The sequence below is a fragment of the Schistosoma haematobium genome, chromosome 6 (assembly GCF_000699445.3).
Source record: "Schistosoma haematobium chromosome 6, whole genome shotgun sequence".
Lineage (NCBI taxonomy): Eukaryota > Metazoa > Platyhelminthes > Trematoda > Strigeidida > Schistosomatidae > Schistosoma > Schistosoma haematobium.
In genome coordinates, this window is record NC_067201.1 from 4,616,014 (window position 1) to 4,633,532 (window position 17,519).

The 17,519-nt window shown below is 33.9% G+C and overlaps 1 protein-coding gene across 2 annotated transcripts in view; it reads left to right on the forward strand.

The window, feature by feature from the left end:
- The window catches only part of MS3_00008358 (uncharacterized protein), a gene marked incomplete at its 5' end in the record, with an annotated part of 190,353 nt that overhangs the window by 90,257 nt on the left and 82,577 nt on the right, over window positions 1-17,519 (forward strand). For both annotated transcript variants that reach the window (XM_051216721.1, XM_051216720.1), the window contains 4 exons: window positions 1,769-1,834; window positions 10,000-10,062; window positions 11,869-11,901; window positions 15,453-15,605. In XM_051216721.1, the coding sequence (XP_051065316.1) occupies window positions 1,769-1,834; window positions 10,000-10,062; window positions 11,869-11,901; window positions 15,453-15,605 (315 nt within the window). The remainder of the gene's footprint in view (window positions 1-1,768; window positions 1,835-9,999; window positions 10,063-11,868; window positions 11,902-15,452; window positions 15,606-17,519) is intronic.

Genomic DNA, 17,519 nt, shown 5'->3' on the forward strand with positions numbered 1-17,519 from the left:
TCGGGAATCTGTCCAAAAGCCTTTAGTTCTCTCAGTGAGAAGTTAAGTTTCAAACTACTGGGTTTACATTCAGTTATGCACCTGCCTAATCTCAATCGATTTGTGATAGTTGGCAAACACTATTGATTGCTATGGGGGAAATCTAGCTCACATCCTACTGATATATATTTATATACACTTTATTAGTCAATGACCAATGTTATATTTGTCTAGTTCTTAAAGATTATAAGTACACTTCGTTGACAATTGCTAAATAGCATGAAAAGTAGATATACAATTTCTTACTGATTATCACTAGTTATCTAATATTTCATAATATTCCTACAACGTTTATCGTTAAATATAAAAATTACTTACGCCTGTTACTCCTAATGGAGTATAGGCCGCCAACCAGCATTCTCCAACCCACTCTGTCCTAGGCCTTTCTCTCTAGTTCTATACAAATATTGTCCATTCTTCCAATATCTGTCTCCATTTCTCGACGTAATGTATTCTTTGGTCTTCCACTTCTCTTTTGTCCTTGAGGATTCCAAGTCAGAGCTTTCATTGTGATGCAGTTCGGTGCTTTCCTCAATGTGTGTCCTATCCACTTACAGCGTTTCTCCCTGATTTCTTCCTCCACTGGAATCTCGTTTGTTCTCCCCCACATTAGATTGTTGCTGATAGTGTCTAGCCAACGGATCCAAAGTATTTTGCATAGCTAACTGTTAATAAACACTTGTATTTTGTGGATGATGGCTTTCGTAGTTCTCCAGGTTTCCGCTCCATACAGTAGAACTGTCTTGACATTTGTATTGAAAATTTCGACCTTGGTGTTGGTTGACAGTTGCTTTGAATTCCAGATGTTCCTCAGTTGTAAATATGCTGCTCTTGCTTTGCCGACCCGCACCTTCACATCTGCATCAGATCCACCCTGTTCATCAATGATGCTGTCCTGATATGTTAATTTTTCTACATCTTCCGAATCTTCTCCCTCAAGTTTGATTTGATTGGCGCATGTTGTGTTGTGTCGGAGAATCTTGCCTTTCCCCTTTATGTATTTTTGAGACCTATTGCTGTTGAGGCTGTTACTACACTGGTCGTCTTCTGTTTCATTTGTTGTTGCTTGTGTGATAGAACAGCCAGATCATCTACGAAATCTAGCAATCGTCCAGCTGCATCTTAGCAGTCCACTTCATCCCATGCTTCCCCCTCAGATGTTCAAGTCTTCATAATCCAGTCGGTCAGCAGGAAAAAGAGAATATATATATATATATGTATATATATATACATAAATGTCTGTTTTTTTAAACGTTTTTTGTATGAATACATTTTGTTTTAATGTTTCCGTGACACTTTTGATTAAATTTTGAAATATCAAAATAACTCGATAATATCATATCACCATTCATTATATCTATGAATTCAGATGTTAATGGTTTAATTTATTTAATCTGGTTAGTGTTTTTTTTATCAAGATTATTTTCTGCAGGATGAAATTGTCAACCTGATATGCTCTACCCTCTTCATTTACCCGAACTTGGGACCCGGTAGTAACTCTAGAAGAGCTACATACAATTTACATACAACTCTTTATTATATAATATACTCATTAATATATTAGTTATAATATAAGTGAACCTAAAAAGAATTGTACATTTCAACATGGTCAAAAAGATCCTTTTTTTTCCAGTCACGTTAACTTGACCTAAGTCAGGCTTGTCATCTAATATTTTATACTTCTTTATTCTTTATATAACTTCATTCTTTACTTGTATTTTCTTTATAGGTTCAGGTATCATGTAGACCAACGTTTCGTGAAGCATTTATTCATGATTATCGAACAGAAAAAACTGTAAGTAATTGTATCTTTTTTTCTCTATATATTTCTCATCTCAAACATAGAGATTAGTTCACTATGGAAATCAGTCTTAATAGTATATCTAATAATGGGGATAGAGAATAAATAGATGTGATCATAATTTTAAACAAATCATCCACTCTGATTATAATCATCTGCTCACTAGTAACTGATTTGATGAGGCATTTCCTGGAGTTCTAGTGAGAAGCCGTGATCAGTGGAGTTCAACCAGGTCTGTTGTGAGATATCAGCACACTGAAGACAATGGTGTACGGTAGTGCAATTTCGTGGATTGGTTGAAGTTAAACATTAAGAACAATGGATGCCAGCCGACTCATTGGTCTAATGGTTAAGCACTCGCGTGCGAGACTGATAGGTCATGGGTTCGAATCTCGTGAGGTGGGATCGTGGACGCGCACTGCTGAGGAGTCCCATACTAGGACGAAGCGGCCATCCAGTGCTTCCAGGTTTTCTATGGTGGTCTAGCTTCAATTGGCTCTTGATTTCAACTATTAACATAATCTGTGAACTATTCTAAATGATTATATAAAAAGATTTTTAAAAAATTTGATAACGTGAGCTAAATAATCAGAGAAGAGAGAAATAAAGAGAAAAGAAGTATTATTGTTTCCTGGATACATTTATGTATTTTAAAGCTTTCTAATATGGTTAAGAGATGTCATGTGGAAATCTTAAACTATTTACATGGAGTTTACTATGTTTTATTAGTCAACCGATTTTTTCTACCGGTTTATTATTTTTAATAATGGGTTAGTATATTCACTAGCACCATATTGGTATTGATTTCATATTCATAGGTAAAACTATATATTACTGCCAGGTTATAATGAGAAGTTAATGGAAATGAAATACTTTTTTTCGTTCAATCCATATTTTCTTAAAATGTCTTTTTTGCTGGTTATTTGTCGGAATCAGCTTGGTAATTGGTGAACATAGAATAAGTATTTAGTTTTTGGGCTACTAGGCAATTCGCAAACTCTACTACTACTACTACTACTACTACTACTACTACTACTACTACTACTACTACTACTACTACTTTCTACTACTACTTCTACTACTACTACTACTACTACTACACTACTACTACTACTACTACTACTCTACTCTACTCTACTCTCTCTCTCTCTCTCTCTCTCCTCTCTCTCTCTCTCTCTCTCTCTCTCTCTCTCTCTCTCTCTCTCTCTCTCTCTCTCTCTCTCTCTCTCTCTCTCTCTCTCTTCTCTCTCTCTCTCTCTCTCTCTCTCTCTCTCTCTCTCTCTCTCTCTCTCTCTCTCCTCTCTCTCTCTCTCTCTCCCCTCTCTCTCTCTCTCTCTCTCTCTCTCTCTCTCTCTCTCTCTCTCTCTCTCTCTCTCTCTCTCTCTCTCTCTCTCTCTCTCTCTCTCTCTCCTCTCTCTCTCTCTCTCTCTCTCTCTCTCTCTACTCTCTCTCTCTCTCTCTCTACTCTCTCTCTCTCTCTCTCTCCTCTCTCTCTCTCTCTCTCTCTCTCTCTCTCTCTCTCTCTCTACTCTCTCCTCTCTCTCTCCTCTCTCTCTCTCTCTCTCTCTCTCTCTCTCTCTCTCTCTCTCTCTCTCTCTCTCTCCTACTCTCTCTTCTCTCTCTCTCTCTCTCTCTCTCTCTCTCTCTCTCTCTCTCTCTCTCTCTCTCTCTCTCTCTCTCTCTCTCTCTCTCTCTCTCTACTCTACTCTCTCTCTCTCTCTCTCTCTCTCTCTCTCTACTCTCTCTCTCTCTCTACTCTCTCTACTCTACTCTCTCTCTCTCTCTCTACCACTCTCTCTCTCACTCTCTCTCTCTCTCTCTCTCTCTCTCTCTCTCTCTCTCTCTACTCTCTCTCTCTCTCTCTCTCTCTCTCTCTACTCTCTCTCTCTCTCTCTACTCTCTCTCTACCTCTCTACTCTCTCTCTACTCTACTTCTCTCTCTCTCTCTCCTCTCTCTCTCTCTCCTCTCTCTCTCTCTCTCTCTCTCTACTCTCTACTCTCTACTCTCTACTACTACTCTCTACTACTACTACTACTACTACTACTACTACTACTACTACTACTACTACTACTACTACTACTACTCTACTACTACTACTACTACTACTACTACTACTACTACTACTACTACTACTACTACTACTACTACTACTACTACTACTACTACTACTACTACTACTACTACTACTACTACTACTACTACTACTACTACACGGAATGAGCAAAGTACGTTTAGGCTCAATTGGGACAACGTAAGGTTTTAATCCTAACACGAAAACCAATCTGTATCATCAGTGATACGTTTCTCATTTTCTGAATTGATCTTAGTTCTTGTGAAGAACAGTTTTAAACGAATGAACCTCAAAATGCAATTAAATATATAATTTAATCAATATTCCATTGTGGAAATAGCAAAACGTCCATCGTTTAAATCATCAACTGATCTTAACTAGTCAACAACTGAAAAATAACCGGACGCAGTATACTTCGGTTTTGTCCTAGTAGGATAATCCTTGGAAGTGTGCATCTACGAATATATCTCAGGGGATCAAATCCAGAAATTTCAGTCTCACGCAAACCCTTGATTTGTACAGCTATGAGTCGGGATAGAGCTTTGTACATGTCTTATTTCAGTCAATTCACAATATTGGACAATCCTTGTCCATTGCGTCAGTTGAATAATTGTCTTAAGTCAATCATTTTCGAACCCAATTGATCATGATTTGTTAATAATGATTCAACTGAGATCATTTCTTTATTTAATCTAAGCGAATTCTACAATCTTCACAAATTCCTACATATCAATCTCTATTTCAAATTAATTTATAAATAACTGGATAATTATGAAACATGGGTATTGACAATCAGATTGTATGCGTTTATACTTGGGTTTCATTTTAGGACTTTAACAGGCAAATAAATAATAATATGGGCTTTTGTCTAGATGCTGTAATTTAAAACAGAAAAAATTATTCACAGTTATATAATATACCCTTGTGGGCCAGAGTAATTTTACATTGTTTTTCAGGAGAACCAAATGCCATCCGGAAAATTTACTGTTCTTTTTTGTATTTTCTATTGATAATGGCCCAATTTATTGAGTTATCTCATACGTTCAGTATATTAAGTGAAAAATAAGTGCAAAGTTGTATTATTAACTCTATGCTTGATATAAAAATAACCCTTTTCGGTATAGTAGGACATCAAGAAATCTTTTCAAGACTATCATTAATTATAAATTATAACAATCAATAGTTAACTCGATAATTGCAGATAAGTTTACCCATTGAATTCACGAATCGACCTAAGCTAGACCACCATTGAAAACCTAGAAGTATTAGACGGTCGTTTTGTAATACTATGGGACTCCTCAAAAGTGTTCATCTACAGTCACTCACACGGGCCTCGAACCCACGACCTTCGGCTTCGTGCATTCAACGATGTTAGTGTCTAATTTCAACAGATTCAAAGGGTCCAATCCTTGTCAGGTGAAGACAGTTGTCCACCTCAGACAATGGATGAACCGTTGTGTGAGTTCATGGATTGATTGAAGTTACACATTAACACAGTTGGATAACAGGTTACTGGTTTAGAGATTAAGCATTCACCGACGATACCGAAGGTCATGTTTTTGAAATGTTGTGTGCGTGATTGTGTATTCTCACTGATGAATAGTCCCATACTATTACGAAACTTCTGTCCAATACTTCAAGGTTTTCAATGATGATTTAGCTTAAATCGACTCGTGAATTTAACTGTTAATATACCACAATTTCGACAAATCGACATTATGATAATTTCACATAAATTAAGATATACGTTGATTGCTAATAATTAATTGTATTGATATATTTGTATTATTTCAATAATCAGAAATTACAACTTAATCAAAGTATCCTTATTTTATTATTATCATGAATTATATTAGATATATAAGTTATATTGATACAATATTAAGTTTATAAAGTTAATCAAGTGATATTTTAGACAATCTACATCTTAGATAATAATCAAGATCACTATGTACATTATTCTTTGTATCGCTTCTTTGAACTTCATATGTACCAATGAATTGAGATTAGTGATTTATTTAACTTAACTGAATGGATTATACTTAATGATAAATCAACTATTACTTAGACAGTAACAAATTTAAAATCTTATTCATGAATCATCAAAATTATTTTTCAGTTTAGGGGTTGTGGAGATTGTTAAGTTTTTGATTGAAATCATGAGTCGATTGAAGCTAGACCACCATATAAAACTTGGAAGTACTGAATGGCCGTGACCAGTGGAGCTAATCTGTGTCGGGTAGAAACAGGTGTCTACCTCAGTACAATGGAAAATGGTCGCGCAATTTCGCGGATTGGTTGAGATTAGACATTAACACCGTTAGGTGCCGGCTCAATGATTTAGTTGGTTAAGCGCCTGGCGTGAGACTGATAGGTCTTGTGTTCGAACCTCGCCGGGTGCAGGACTGTGGATGCACACTGCTGAGGAGTTCCACAATAGGACGAGACGGCTGTCCAATCGTCCTAGTTTTTCCATGGTTGTCTAACTTCAATTGACTCATGATTTCAATCAAAATTATTTTTGCCTATTTAAATGTTACCCATTTCCATAGTATTTACAATAACATCAATCATTCTCATATCAGTTCTTTTTTTTAACTTGACGTGTATTCTTCACAGGATACACTGACACTGTGAAGAACTACATAGAAAAAACTTCTATGCATCATAGAAACTAGGTCCAGGGTTTCCAAGTTGACTACCTTCAACCACTATCTTATCTCAATATAGTGCACTCAATGTCGAATCACCTAGACTAGTGGCCACATTGCAACTTGGTCGATAATATTCGATCTGCACTAAATAAGGACTTGACACACATGACATTGATCACCACCCAGTGATCATTCAAATATAAAACTAGTTTCTGTTTACATTATGTATTCATATAAATATATAAATAAAAATATTTGCTTAAGCATTTATATCTTTTCGATATTAGCCTTAAATTTCCCATTCACAGCTATGAATGAATTTAAAGTTATTAATTTCTTTGATAAATTCCGATACAAGAATGAAAAGATGAAGTTAATCTGAAGAAAGATTTTGAACAATCTGATCACATATATACTTTGTCAATAAATTACTGAATTGTACACTAGTGAATTATCGCTAATTAATATGGAGAGTCAATCAAAAGGTCAATTGTTCAAAAGTGACCTAAATGACAAGTACATTTCATGAACTAACAAATCGATCAATTTTCTAAGAATTAGAGTGGTACATATTATGAATTTGTTTATTTTATTCGTTAGCCCAATATATTTTCTCGCTCACTCTTGTTTTCTCACTCAATTAGTCAATTGAGTGGGGATGGTGGTTAGCGTATAGCACATCATGGTATCAAAATCAAATTTTTGACACTACCCATCACAACACTAAGTATAATGTAAACATCCATTCTTACAAGAGATGAAATGAAAACAAACTATTTCAAGTGTTTACTAAACAATAAAACAAACAAACAAACAATCAATATATTATCAATTACCTTTTGTAAGTAGTGTTTCTTTTTTATGAAAAAAAAGTGCTTTCATTCATAAACAATACAATGACTTATCAGCTATAATAGTACAATTGTCAAATACATTCTAGTTATGAAGTTTATTGACTTGACAAATTATATTGGCATTAATCGTTTAAACAAATTATGCTTATCAAGATTATTATTCCTATTTTGTTTACATCATCATTACAATTGTATAGTGGACATTAGGGTTGAATTTATAGTATATTTGAATGAGAAAAGTTGAATGATATTCTTATAAAAATTAATTGTTTACATATTCTCATTCAAACAGTAACACTTAATCTCTTTATCTACTATTGTTATTGTTGTTGTAAATGTGATTAATTCGAACTGAAAATCAATCATAAATGTACTATTTTCTATTTGAATCAGAGAGCGCTTTTGTGGAGATTGTAGTAATTTTAATAGTTGAGATCATGAGTTAATTGAAGATAGACAACTATGGAAAACCTGGAAGCTCTGAATAGCCATTTCGTTCTATTATAGGACTCTTCAGTAGTGCGCATCCATGATCTCGCCTTCCCGTGAGATTCGAATCCATGACCTATCGGTCTCTCGCTCAAGGAAGATATCAAAATATGTTGCATACTTAAGTGTTATATCTTAATAACTATCACCTGAGTAATATTTATCTCCATAAAAATGGGTTTTAGGTTACTTACAGATCAAAATAGACAGATTTATGAGATAATTGAGTCAGAGTAAATATTATTAATGATTGATATCTTGTTGCTTCATAGAATAATAATGACTTTTCAATTACTATTAGTTTATTTAGTAGTTGCTAGCTTTGAAATGTAATCTTGATGTTTCATTGACTTACTGTAGTTCATAGAGATCATCATTATTCTAAATAAAATACTTATCAGCCATTCTATTGAATAATCTTCGATCTATCTTGGAAATTGTTTAAAATTAAAAATTTGGATCACCAACATTAAACTCGGTGATCTAAAGATAACATGAATACTATGTAGCCAGTAGGTTTTGATTTCAATTCCGTGTGTAATTTTGGATTCTAACATACCTCTACTTGAACCCTATATACTGATTGCTTACCCACTGTCTATACCCCCACGCCATTCCTATATATGAACCGAATATTAAAGAAAACCTTAGGAATAGGAATGGAAACCTTACTTGAAGCATAATTTATGCACACAAAATAAACTTATTTGTAGGTTTACAAATGGTCTTAATCATGTAGAAGCTTCTGGAAATATGTTAATCTTAGCAACAAATAAGTAATTATCCAGTTATGATTTGACGTATAATCATTCATTACTTTGGATATTTCTGAGAAATGTTTTTCAATGTTAATAAAATAAAAAATTCTTAACATTTTCTGCATTTCTGGAGACGTTAATGAGATACTTTTGGAGGGTTCCAACAAATACATACTATGGCGATTATAATCGGAGAGGGGTTTTGTGGAGATTTTAGTAATTTAATAATTGCATTCATGAGTAAATTGAAGCCAGACCACCATAGAAAAGCTGGAAGCACTAGACGGCCATTTCATTTTAGTATGGGACTCCTCTAGCTTCGATTGTTTCATGAATTCAATTAATAATGTAGTACAATCTCCACAAAATCCATCTCTGATTATATTCGTCACATGCTCACTAGTGACTGTCCCCAAGAATTATTTTATGGAGTTCAGTGAAAAGCCGTGACCAATAGGACTCAACCGGGTCTATCGTGAGATCGTAACTCACTTAAGACAATGGTGGATGTGTTGCTCAATTTCGTGGATTAGTTGAAGTTAGACATTAACACCATTAGATGCTGGCTCAGTGGTCTAGTTGGTTAAGCGACTGGCGCGAGACTGATAGGTGCTGGGGTGGAATCTCGGGGGGGGGTGCGATCGTGGATGCTCACTACTGAGGAGTCCTACAATAGGACGAAACAGCCGTTCAATGCTTCCAGGTTTTCCATGGCGGTCTAACTTTAATTGACTCATGATTTCAATTATTATTAAACATACTACTTTTATATCCCCCCAAAATGAGGCATTACACTATATTCCACAATTCTTATATTCAATCATAATTAAACTAATTATCTTTCAACTTTAAATCATTTGTTTAAGTAAGTATTTGATTGATTTATCAAAGTAAACATTGAACTTTAAATAGATTTTAACATAATTACAGTTCATTTAAATAAATAATAACTAAATAGGTTTAAAGCTAACAATGTCTAATGTTATTGTTGTTGTCTAATTCTTCATTTACGGTGATAATTTGCTTGCAATTATTCATTTAACCTTTAAGGACACCAATCTTTGACCAATTTAGTGTTAATTTGTTTATTGGTCTTTTTTTAATGTATAAACCCAATATTACCTTAATAAGGCGTAAATAATAACTATCTATCTATCTATCTATCTATCTATCTATCTATCTATCTATCTATCTATCTATCTATCTATCTATCTATCTATCTATCTATCTATCTATCTATCTATCTATCTGTCTAATATATATATGTATATATATACCGTTTAAATTAATTACCGTTAAATTTTCTTTTTATGTTTTATTATCCTCGTGAAGTATACGACACATCATTGGGTTAAACGACGAAAACAAAATAAAAAATGTAACCATTGTGGAAAGGTATGATTTTTGTTGTGTTTTTTTTTTGGTTCAATTTCTTCTATTTATTATTGTTATTAATTTATCATTGTTTATTTTATTCATTACTTATTATTAAAAAAAAGTTTCAAAGCCGAAATGATTCAGAATATCATTATGAATACAAATAGTCTCTTGATTTAAAGATAGAAATTTGACCATTTTACTAAATTGCTGTCTAACGGAATCTTTCTCATTGCTATAAACGAGAACACAAGCGGGAACAACCAATGTATATCAATGCAAAATCATAGAGTTCTTTGGTAAAACATGATAACCATACATTCAATGCTTTATTTGAAAATCTTTAATCAATTGTCTGAATGATCATTGTTCATTTATTTCCATAACATTTACTATCTGTTCCCATTCTCATTGACCCAATCTTCTCAAGCTTCTGTTGCTAGCTATTCCACTTCTGATTGGTGTTGTATACTGCTTATATCTGTCGACATTAGCAGCACACACCACAATATGATTATAGATCTTCAAATTTATATTTATTCTGTGTTCTTTCGAAATATGTAATTTGATAAGACAGACTTTAGAACATGGTTAGAAAGTATATTAGGGGTGGAGCTATGTGTTTATCAAACCTTCGCTTACCTTAATGGGTGATGTTTGTTAATATAGGTTGAAATAAAACTTGAGACGTTCAAATTAGCACATATCATCAGTCTAGGAAGTCAGTGACTACTGGCCTTGACTATGTTGATTGATGTAGACTATCTGTTTGGGTAGTTGGAGACTTCAGTTAACAAATTTTTAAGATTTTTCACAATGGTTCACATGCTGTCACTCTTTCTTAAGACCTTGAGTCCCAATAGTCCTTCCTAGATGCCTTATTCATTCTATCGGTTATGAACCACAGTCTTACTGTTTAATCTTTCTCATTATTATTGTTACTACATCATTTTGTTTCCTTTTTTTATCCATTTTATTAGTTTCTAATCATTGTGATAATGTGGTTTAATCATTTAGACGGATAGCAGCAATTCTGCAATTTGGAAGACTCTTCCGGTCTTCCACATTGTACGCACATTCTATGTACCTAAATAAATGGTTGCTTTGGTTGTCAGAAAGATAGAGAATTACATAAATGCACAGTTTATCATTAGTCATCCAATTTTTATCTATATACATCATTTCAATAAAATAAACTATACTAAACTGTTTTACATTATAAAACGTCATTGCTTCAAGTATTTATTGCTTGATTACGTAATAGATAAATCGTGAAATAAATTGAAAAAAAGAACGAAAGCACTTGATTTTTCTTTTTTAAGATAGAAATTAAATTGTCTTATTTCTTTATAAAAAACATACCTATCTAGTTTCATGTATGTATACATTTCTATATTTGTGAAGAATGCGTTGAATGCGTTTGTTTTTCGGTTTTTAACCGCTGTTTATCCTTTTTTGGCTTGTTTGTTTGTTTTGTTTTCAATACTGGCGTTGTTGGTGTTGTTGTTGTTGGTTGTTGTTATTATTAATTATGGTACCATTATCATTTGAATTGTGTATGTATGTATGTTGTATGTGTATGTATGTATGTATGTATGTATGTTTGTTTGTTTGTTTGTATGTATGTATGTATGTGTATGTTTCTCAAAACCATATCCAAAATGTTAAGATAGACAAAAGGGAATATAAACAAAACTCATTTCACAATCTTGTTACAGAGTATTACTTTTTTACTTTAAGAATAGTAATAATGATAATAATGAATAGACTGTTTTCTATTATTGACTTTGATATCATTCTACTTTATATTGATTTCTTTTTTAGTCTTTACAATCAATACTGGGATTTTCATCTAAAGTGAGTAATATTATCTTTGATGTTGTTTATCATCTGAAAATATTTTGTAAAAAAAACCAAACAAATATGGTCGATGTGTCGCTCAATTTCGTAGCGTAGTGGCCTAAAGGTTGAGCGCTCGCGCGCGAGACTTGTAGAACATGGGTTCGAATCACGCGGGGGGGCGGGATCGTGGTTGCGCACTGCTGAGGAGTCCTACAATAGGACGAAGTGACCGTTCAGTGCTTTCAGGTATTCTATGGTGGTCTAGCTTTAATCGACTCATGATCTCAACCATTGAAAATTTTTTTGTTTCAAAATTGACTCAGATTTTCAATCCTTCAATGAATAAGATACTATGACTTTTATTCACAAATACTTTGTCATAAAATGATCAGTATACCTGTTATTTTAGATTAATCAATTAATTGAATTATTCTTTCGTACGATCAGCAATGATAGATTGTGTAAGAAGATTAGTCTTGTAATATGATAGTTGGGATGTTTTAGATTTGTGATTTCTATCCTTACTTACTTACTTACGCCTGTTACTCTTCGTGAAGGAGCATAGGCCGCTCACCAGCATTCTCCATCCAACCCTGTCCTGGGCAATCCTTTCTGGCTCCGTTCAGTTGTAATTCATCCTTTTCATATCTGCTTCTATTATCCAACGCAATGTGTTCTTTGGCCTTCCTCTTTTTCGCCTCCCTTCAGGATTCCAAGTTAGGGCTTGCCTCGTGATGCAGTTTGACGATTTGCGTAATGTATGTCCTATCCATTTCCATCGACTTTTCCTAATTTCTTCTTCAGCCGGAAGTTGGTTTGTTCTCTCCCACAAAAGGCTATTGCTGATGGTATCCGGCCAATGGATGTTGAGTATCTTGCGTAGACAGCTATTTATAAATACTTGTACTTTCTTGATTGTGGTTGTTGTAGTTCTCCAAGTTTCAGCTCCATACAGTAGAATTGCCTTGACGTTCGTATTGAAGATTCTCACTTTGATATTGGTTGAAAGTTGTTTTGAGTTCCATATGTTCTTCAATTGTAGGAATGCGACCCTTGCTTTACCGACCCTCGCCTTTACGTCTGCATCTGAACCTCCTTGTTCATCGATGATGCTTCCTAGGTATGTGAAGGATTCTACATCTTCCAGGGTTTCGCCATCAAGTGTGATTGGATTGCTGCTTTCCGCTTTGAATTTGAGGACCTTAGTTTTCCCTTTGTGTATGCTGAGGCCTACTGATCGATTTCTATCCATTTATTATTTATTATTATTATCATTGGCTTTATTCAATAGTTTTGGTACAATATAGAATTCTCAGCGCAAAGTATTTCAACAAGTTTCCTTTTCTTAATTCATGGTCGATCTTGACGATAAACAATGAGTGATTGCCAGTTAGACGTTAACAGTACAAGAATCGGCATCTGAATAATATACATTCATTTCGATGTATATTGCCAGTAATCACAATGTCTCTGATTATTCTCTTTCCTAACTTGTATAGTGAAAAGTGAATTTTTCACAAACTATTCTAAATAGGTTGTGCAATTAATTGACATATTCAATTATAATAATAACAACCCAGAAATACACATGAAGAGTTATATGCCAATGTAATTCAAATAAATACATTGTAATGCCCTAGCTATGCATCAATGTTTAAGAAACTCATCTTGTATCTATCTTTCGTAGATGCAATTGCTCCAACGAGTTAATTAAAGTTGTTTTTTCCGAATCTACCAAAAATCGCAAAGCCAACCTCAGAAATAGGAAACAGATAATCTTACTTAATATTTCAGGACCGAACTCGTTAACTTTAAAACCTTCTGGAGTCAATTTTGTTTATAAATTATAAACTTGACTAAAAGACACAACACTAAAGGAAGACAAATGTAAAATAGCCTACAAAAAAACTTAGGTGAACTATGGTAAACATTACATTAGACAAAGTAGATGACCTGTTTATTTACGCATATACGAATAAAATATATTGGTGAGACAACACGATATGTTATCACCTATGGCAACTGATGTAAATGACTATAGACATAAATTCAATTGAGAAGACGTCAAAATCCTGCAACTAGACTAAACAATACCTGGATCAATTAGCAATCAGTATATACATTTAATTAGATTCAATCTATCAAATTGTTAGGTTCGTTAAGCTTGAATGATACTGCTGATTCGGCATAGTCGGAACGGAACGAAGGATCAATGATTCAGAGACTCGATAGGCTATTCTGGTCCGTTGTCCCCGACTCAGCTAACTCGATCAAGAAGTCTTGGTAAGACGTAGAAGTGTATTCTACAGGCAACCAGCAGATACTAGGTCAGGTCAGGTCAATCAGGCACACAAATCAAGCGTATTTATACAAATATTTATAATCGATATTGTCGTGGTAAAAAATTTTTAAACAATAATGAATAAGTTCATCAATCGACAGCCATTCAAATATTTAATCGATAAGTTCGTCAATTGACTGCTATTTAAAGATTTAGTCGATAGGTTCATCAATTGGCTGCCATTCAAATATTTAAACATTTAATCGATAAGTTAATCGATAAGATAAAATCACAAAATATGAGTTTTGGGGACATATCGTCCCCAACACAAACCATTCGAAAGGATCAATCAAAATGATGGTCAATGACAGATGGAACAGGGTAATCTACTTTGATTAAAAAAAAAACAATCGAAGGTAAGCCAAACTATAATGATAACCGGCCACGAAATACATCATTACAACAAACTAACTTGATATTTCTGAGACAACTAAGAAATTTACTTTTACATCAGTTAATTAATGATAGTATTGTTAAGAATAACAGTGAAAACTCATTAATTAAGTCATTTAAACTAATGAACTGAACAATATCAAAAGTATATAGCTGAATTACAATTCATCATCTATATCTTCTCATTTCAATAGTTGAAATCATAAGTCACTTGAAGCTAGATCACCATAGAAAACTTAAAAGTACTGGATGGCTAATTCGTCCTAATATGGGACTCATCAGCATTTGAAAGGTTTATGTTACTATATAAATTTAAAAACCAAAAGTTGTTTTCACTTGGTATTGTTTGGCTTGTATCTTCCCATTGAGGTTTAAGACTGCAATTGATCAGTCTGTTATTGGCATATGTGCATACTGTGCGTAAGGCTCGATATTACCTTAATTCACAAGCTATTTGTAAGCAATGATGGATAGTGGCTAGCAGATTGATTAGTTGCAGTCTTAAACCTCAATGAGAAGATACAAGCCAAACAATACCAAGCGAATTCAAATTCACCCCATTGCACAAGCAAGTGGCTATCAGGACTCAGTAGATGAGTGGATAACGCGATGGTGTTTGAAGCGAATGGTACTGGGTTCGAGTCCTGGGGTGAACATCAACTCTGAGATGTAGGTACATCCAGCTAACGAGTCCCAAATAGAACGAAACGCGCGTATGTGCATCCCACTGCTAGCCACTATCCATCATTGCTTAGAAAAGTTTTTTTTTATTTTTCATTTGTAAAATTCACCTTTTTTTCCTTTTTTATCTATTTTCAATTTATTTCATTAGGAATATATAACGATTCAATGCACTTGGTGTAAAATAGGTTATCATAATAAATCAACTTGTTTTCGTGAATCATATTTCACTGAACCATGTTCATTAGGACCATATTCATGTTTAATTGTTCCACCTGATTGGATTATTAAATTAACTGAAAGAGTAAGTTTTTATTATATATATATATATATATATATATTCATTAGTTATATGCTAGAAACAATATTATCAGTTGGTCACAACAAAACTCCATGTTTTTGATGGAGTTTTGTTCTCTGAGCTAGAGAGAGAACAAAACTCCATCAAAATCATCCACCTGAGCTACAACTCGTCACCATCTCAAAACTCCATGTTCTATAACAAGTGAAAATATGAAAACTGAAATTAATATGTCAATAGTATTTGTTTAGTAAACGAGAACACAATTGAAGACAATCGAATGTCTTTTTTTGAACAGTTGAGATTATAAGTGAATTGAAGCTAGACCACTATGAGAAACTTGGAAGCATTGAACGACCGTTTCGTTCTATTGTGGGACTTCTCAATAGTGAGTATCCATGACCTTGCCTCGTGAGATTTTAAACTCAGGACCTATCAGTCTCGCGCGTGATCGCTAAATCACTAGACTACTGAGCCGGTATCTAGTGGTTGCTTCCAGGTTTTCCATGGTGGTCTAGGTTCAGTTAACTCGTGATCTCAACTATTAAAATCACCATAACATTCCCGAAAACGCCTTCTGGTAGCAATTGGATGTATTCAAATATAAAATTACAGAATCTCTTAGTAAAATTTAAGAACGAAATAGTAAATACTTAATTTGCGAATTGTCAGTCAATCGTCTTAAAATTGGTTGACTTCATTGGTCCCGCATTTTTAAACTGATTGCTTTATGTTCTCATTCTTTCCTTTTCGATCTTCTTCAGCTTCTACTGCCAGATATTATATTCATGACTATCGTTATATACTACTTATATCGAAATAAGTATTACGTTCCACGTTTGTAGATCAGTCATATCATGATTATGATAACTTGAAAACAAAGAAAATTAGAGCAAACAACTGTATTTATTAACTTTGTAAACAGGTTTGATAGTTGTCGTATGAAGACAGAATAAATCACGCTAGTGAGTTAGATAGTGTAATTTTTTGAAAAAGTGAACTTTTGCTTCTGTTACAGGATAAATATCTCAAAAATATGTCACTTGTAAGCTAAAAAGACCATTCATAAATATTTAGAGCAGGGTGTCAAAGTGAAATAAGTATAATGATAAAATAAATCATGGGAATGAAAAACAAATAGTCTTTAGTTTTCAGCCTTCAGTAATAAGGATGGGAGGTCTATCGACCTATATTAATCCTTGCAGTTTGTAATGCTGTGGAGGTCCTATTTCGTTTTAAATATATGAACAGAAGGTGCTGATATTACGTGTTTCCGTAGAGAATTCCAGTGATTTACTACTCGGTATGAGAAACGAAACTCCAGACGTAAACGATTTGATCTCGGTTTTTGAACTTTCTTCGAATGTCCTCTCAAATGATCAGTCCTAGACCGAAGTAAAAGATGAGACATATTAATATTAAGGTTATCCTTCAGTATACGATAAGCCAATATTAGGTCACCCCGTATTCTACGGTAAGATAACGGAAATAAGTTAAGCTGTCTCAGTCTGTCTTCATAAGATAGGCCAGATAGACCTTTTACCATCTTAGTACCTCGTCGTTGGACTCTTTCCAGCATATCTGCTTCATACTTAAAACAAAGACTTGCTGCTTGAATCCCATATTCTAAACGTGGTAGCACATGAATCGGGTATAATAATTCAAACATCTCATCATCTAAATACTGAAAAGACCTAGGAATAGACCATAATACCCTATAGCCTTACGCAGAAGCAGCCTAACAGTGACTGGTGGTTTTGAGATCATTGCTTAATATGACTCCTAAATCTTTATAGTTTCTTACTTTGGGTAGCACGAATCCACACATTGTATAGTGATACGATTCATCATGGTTATTTAATTGCATCACCACACTATTATTAGAATTTACTTCTAAATTTTTATGTCATCAGCGAT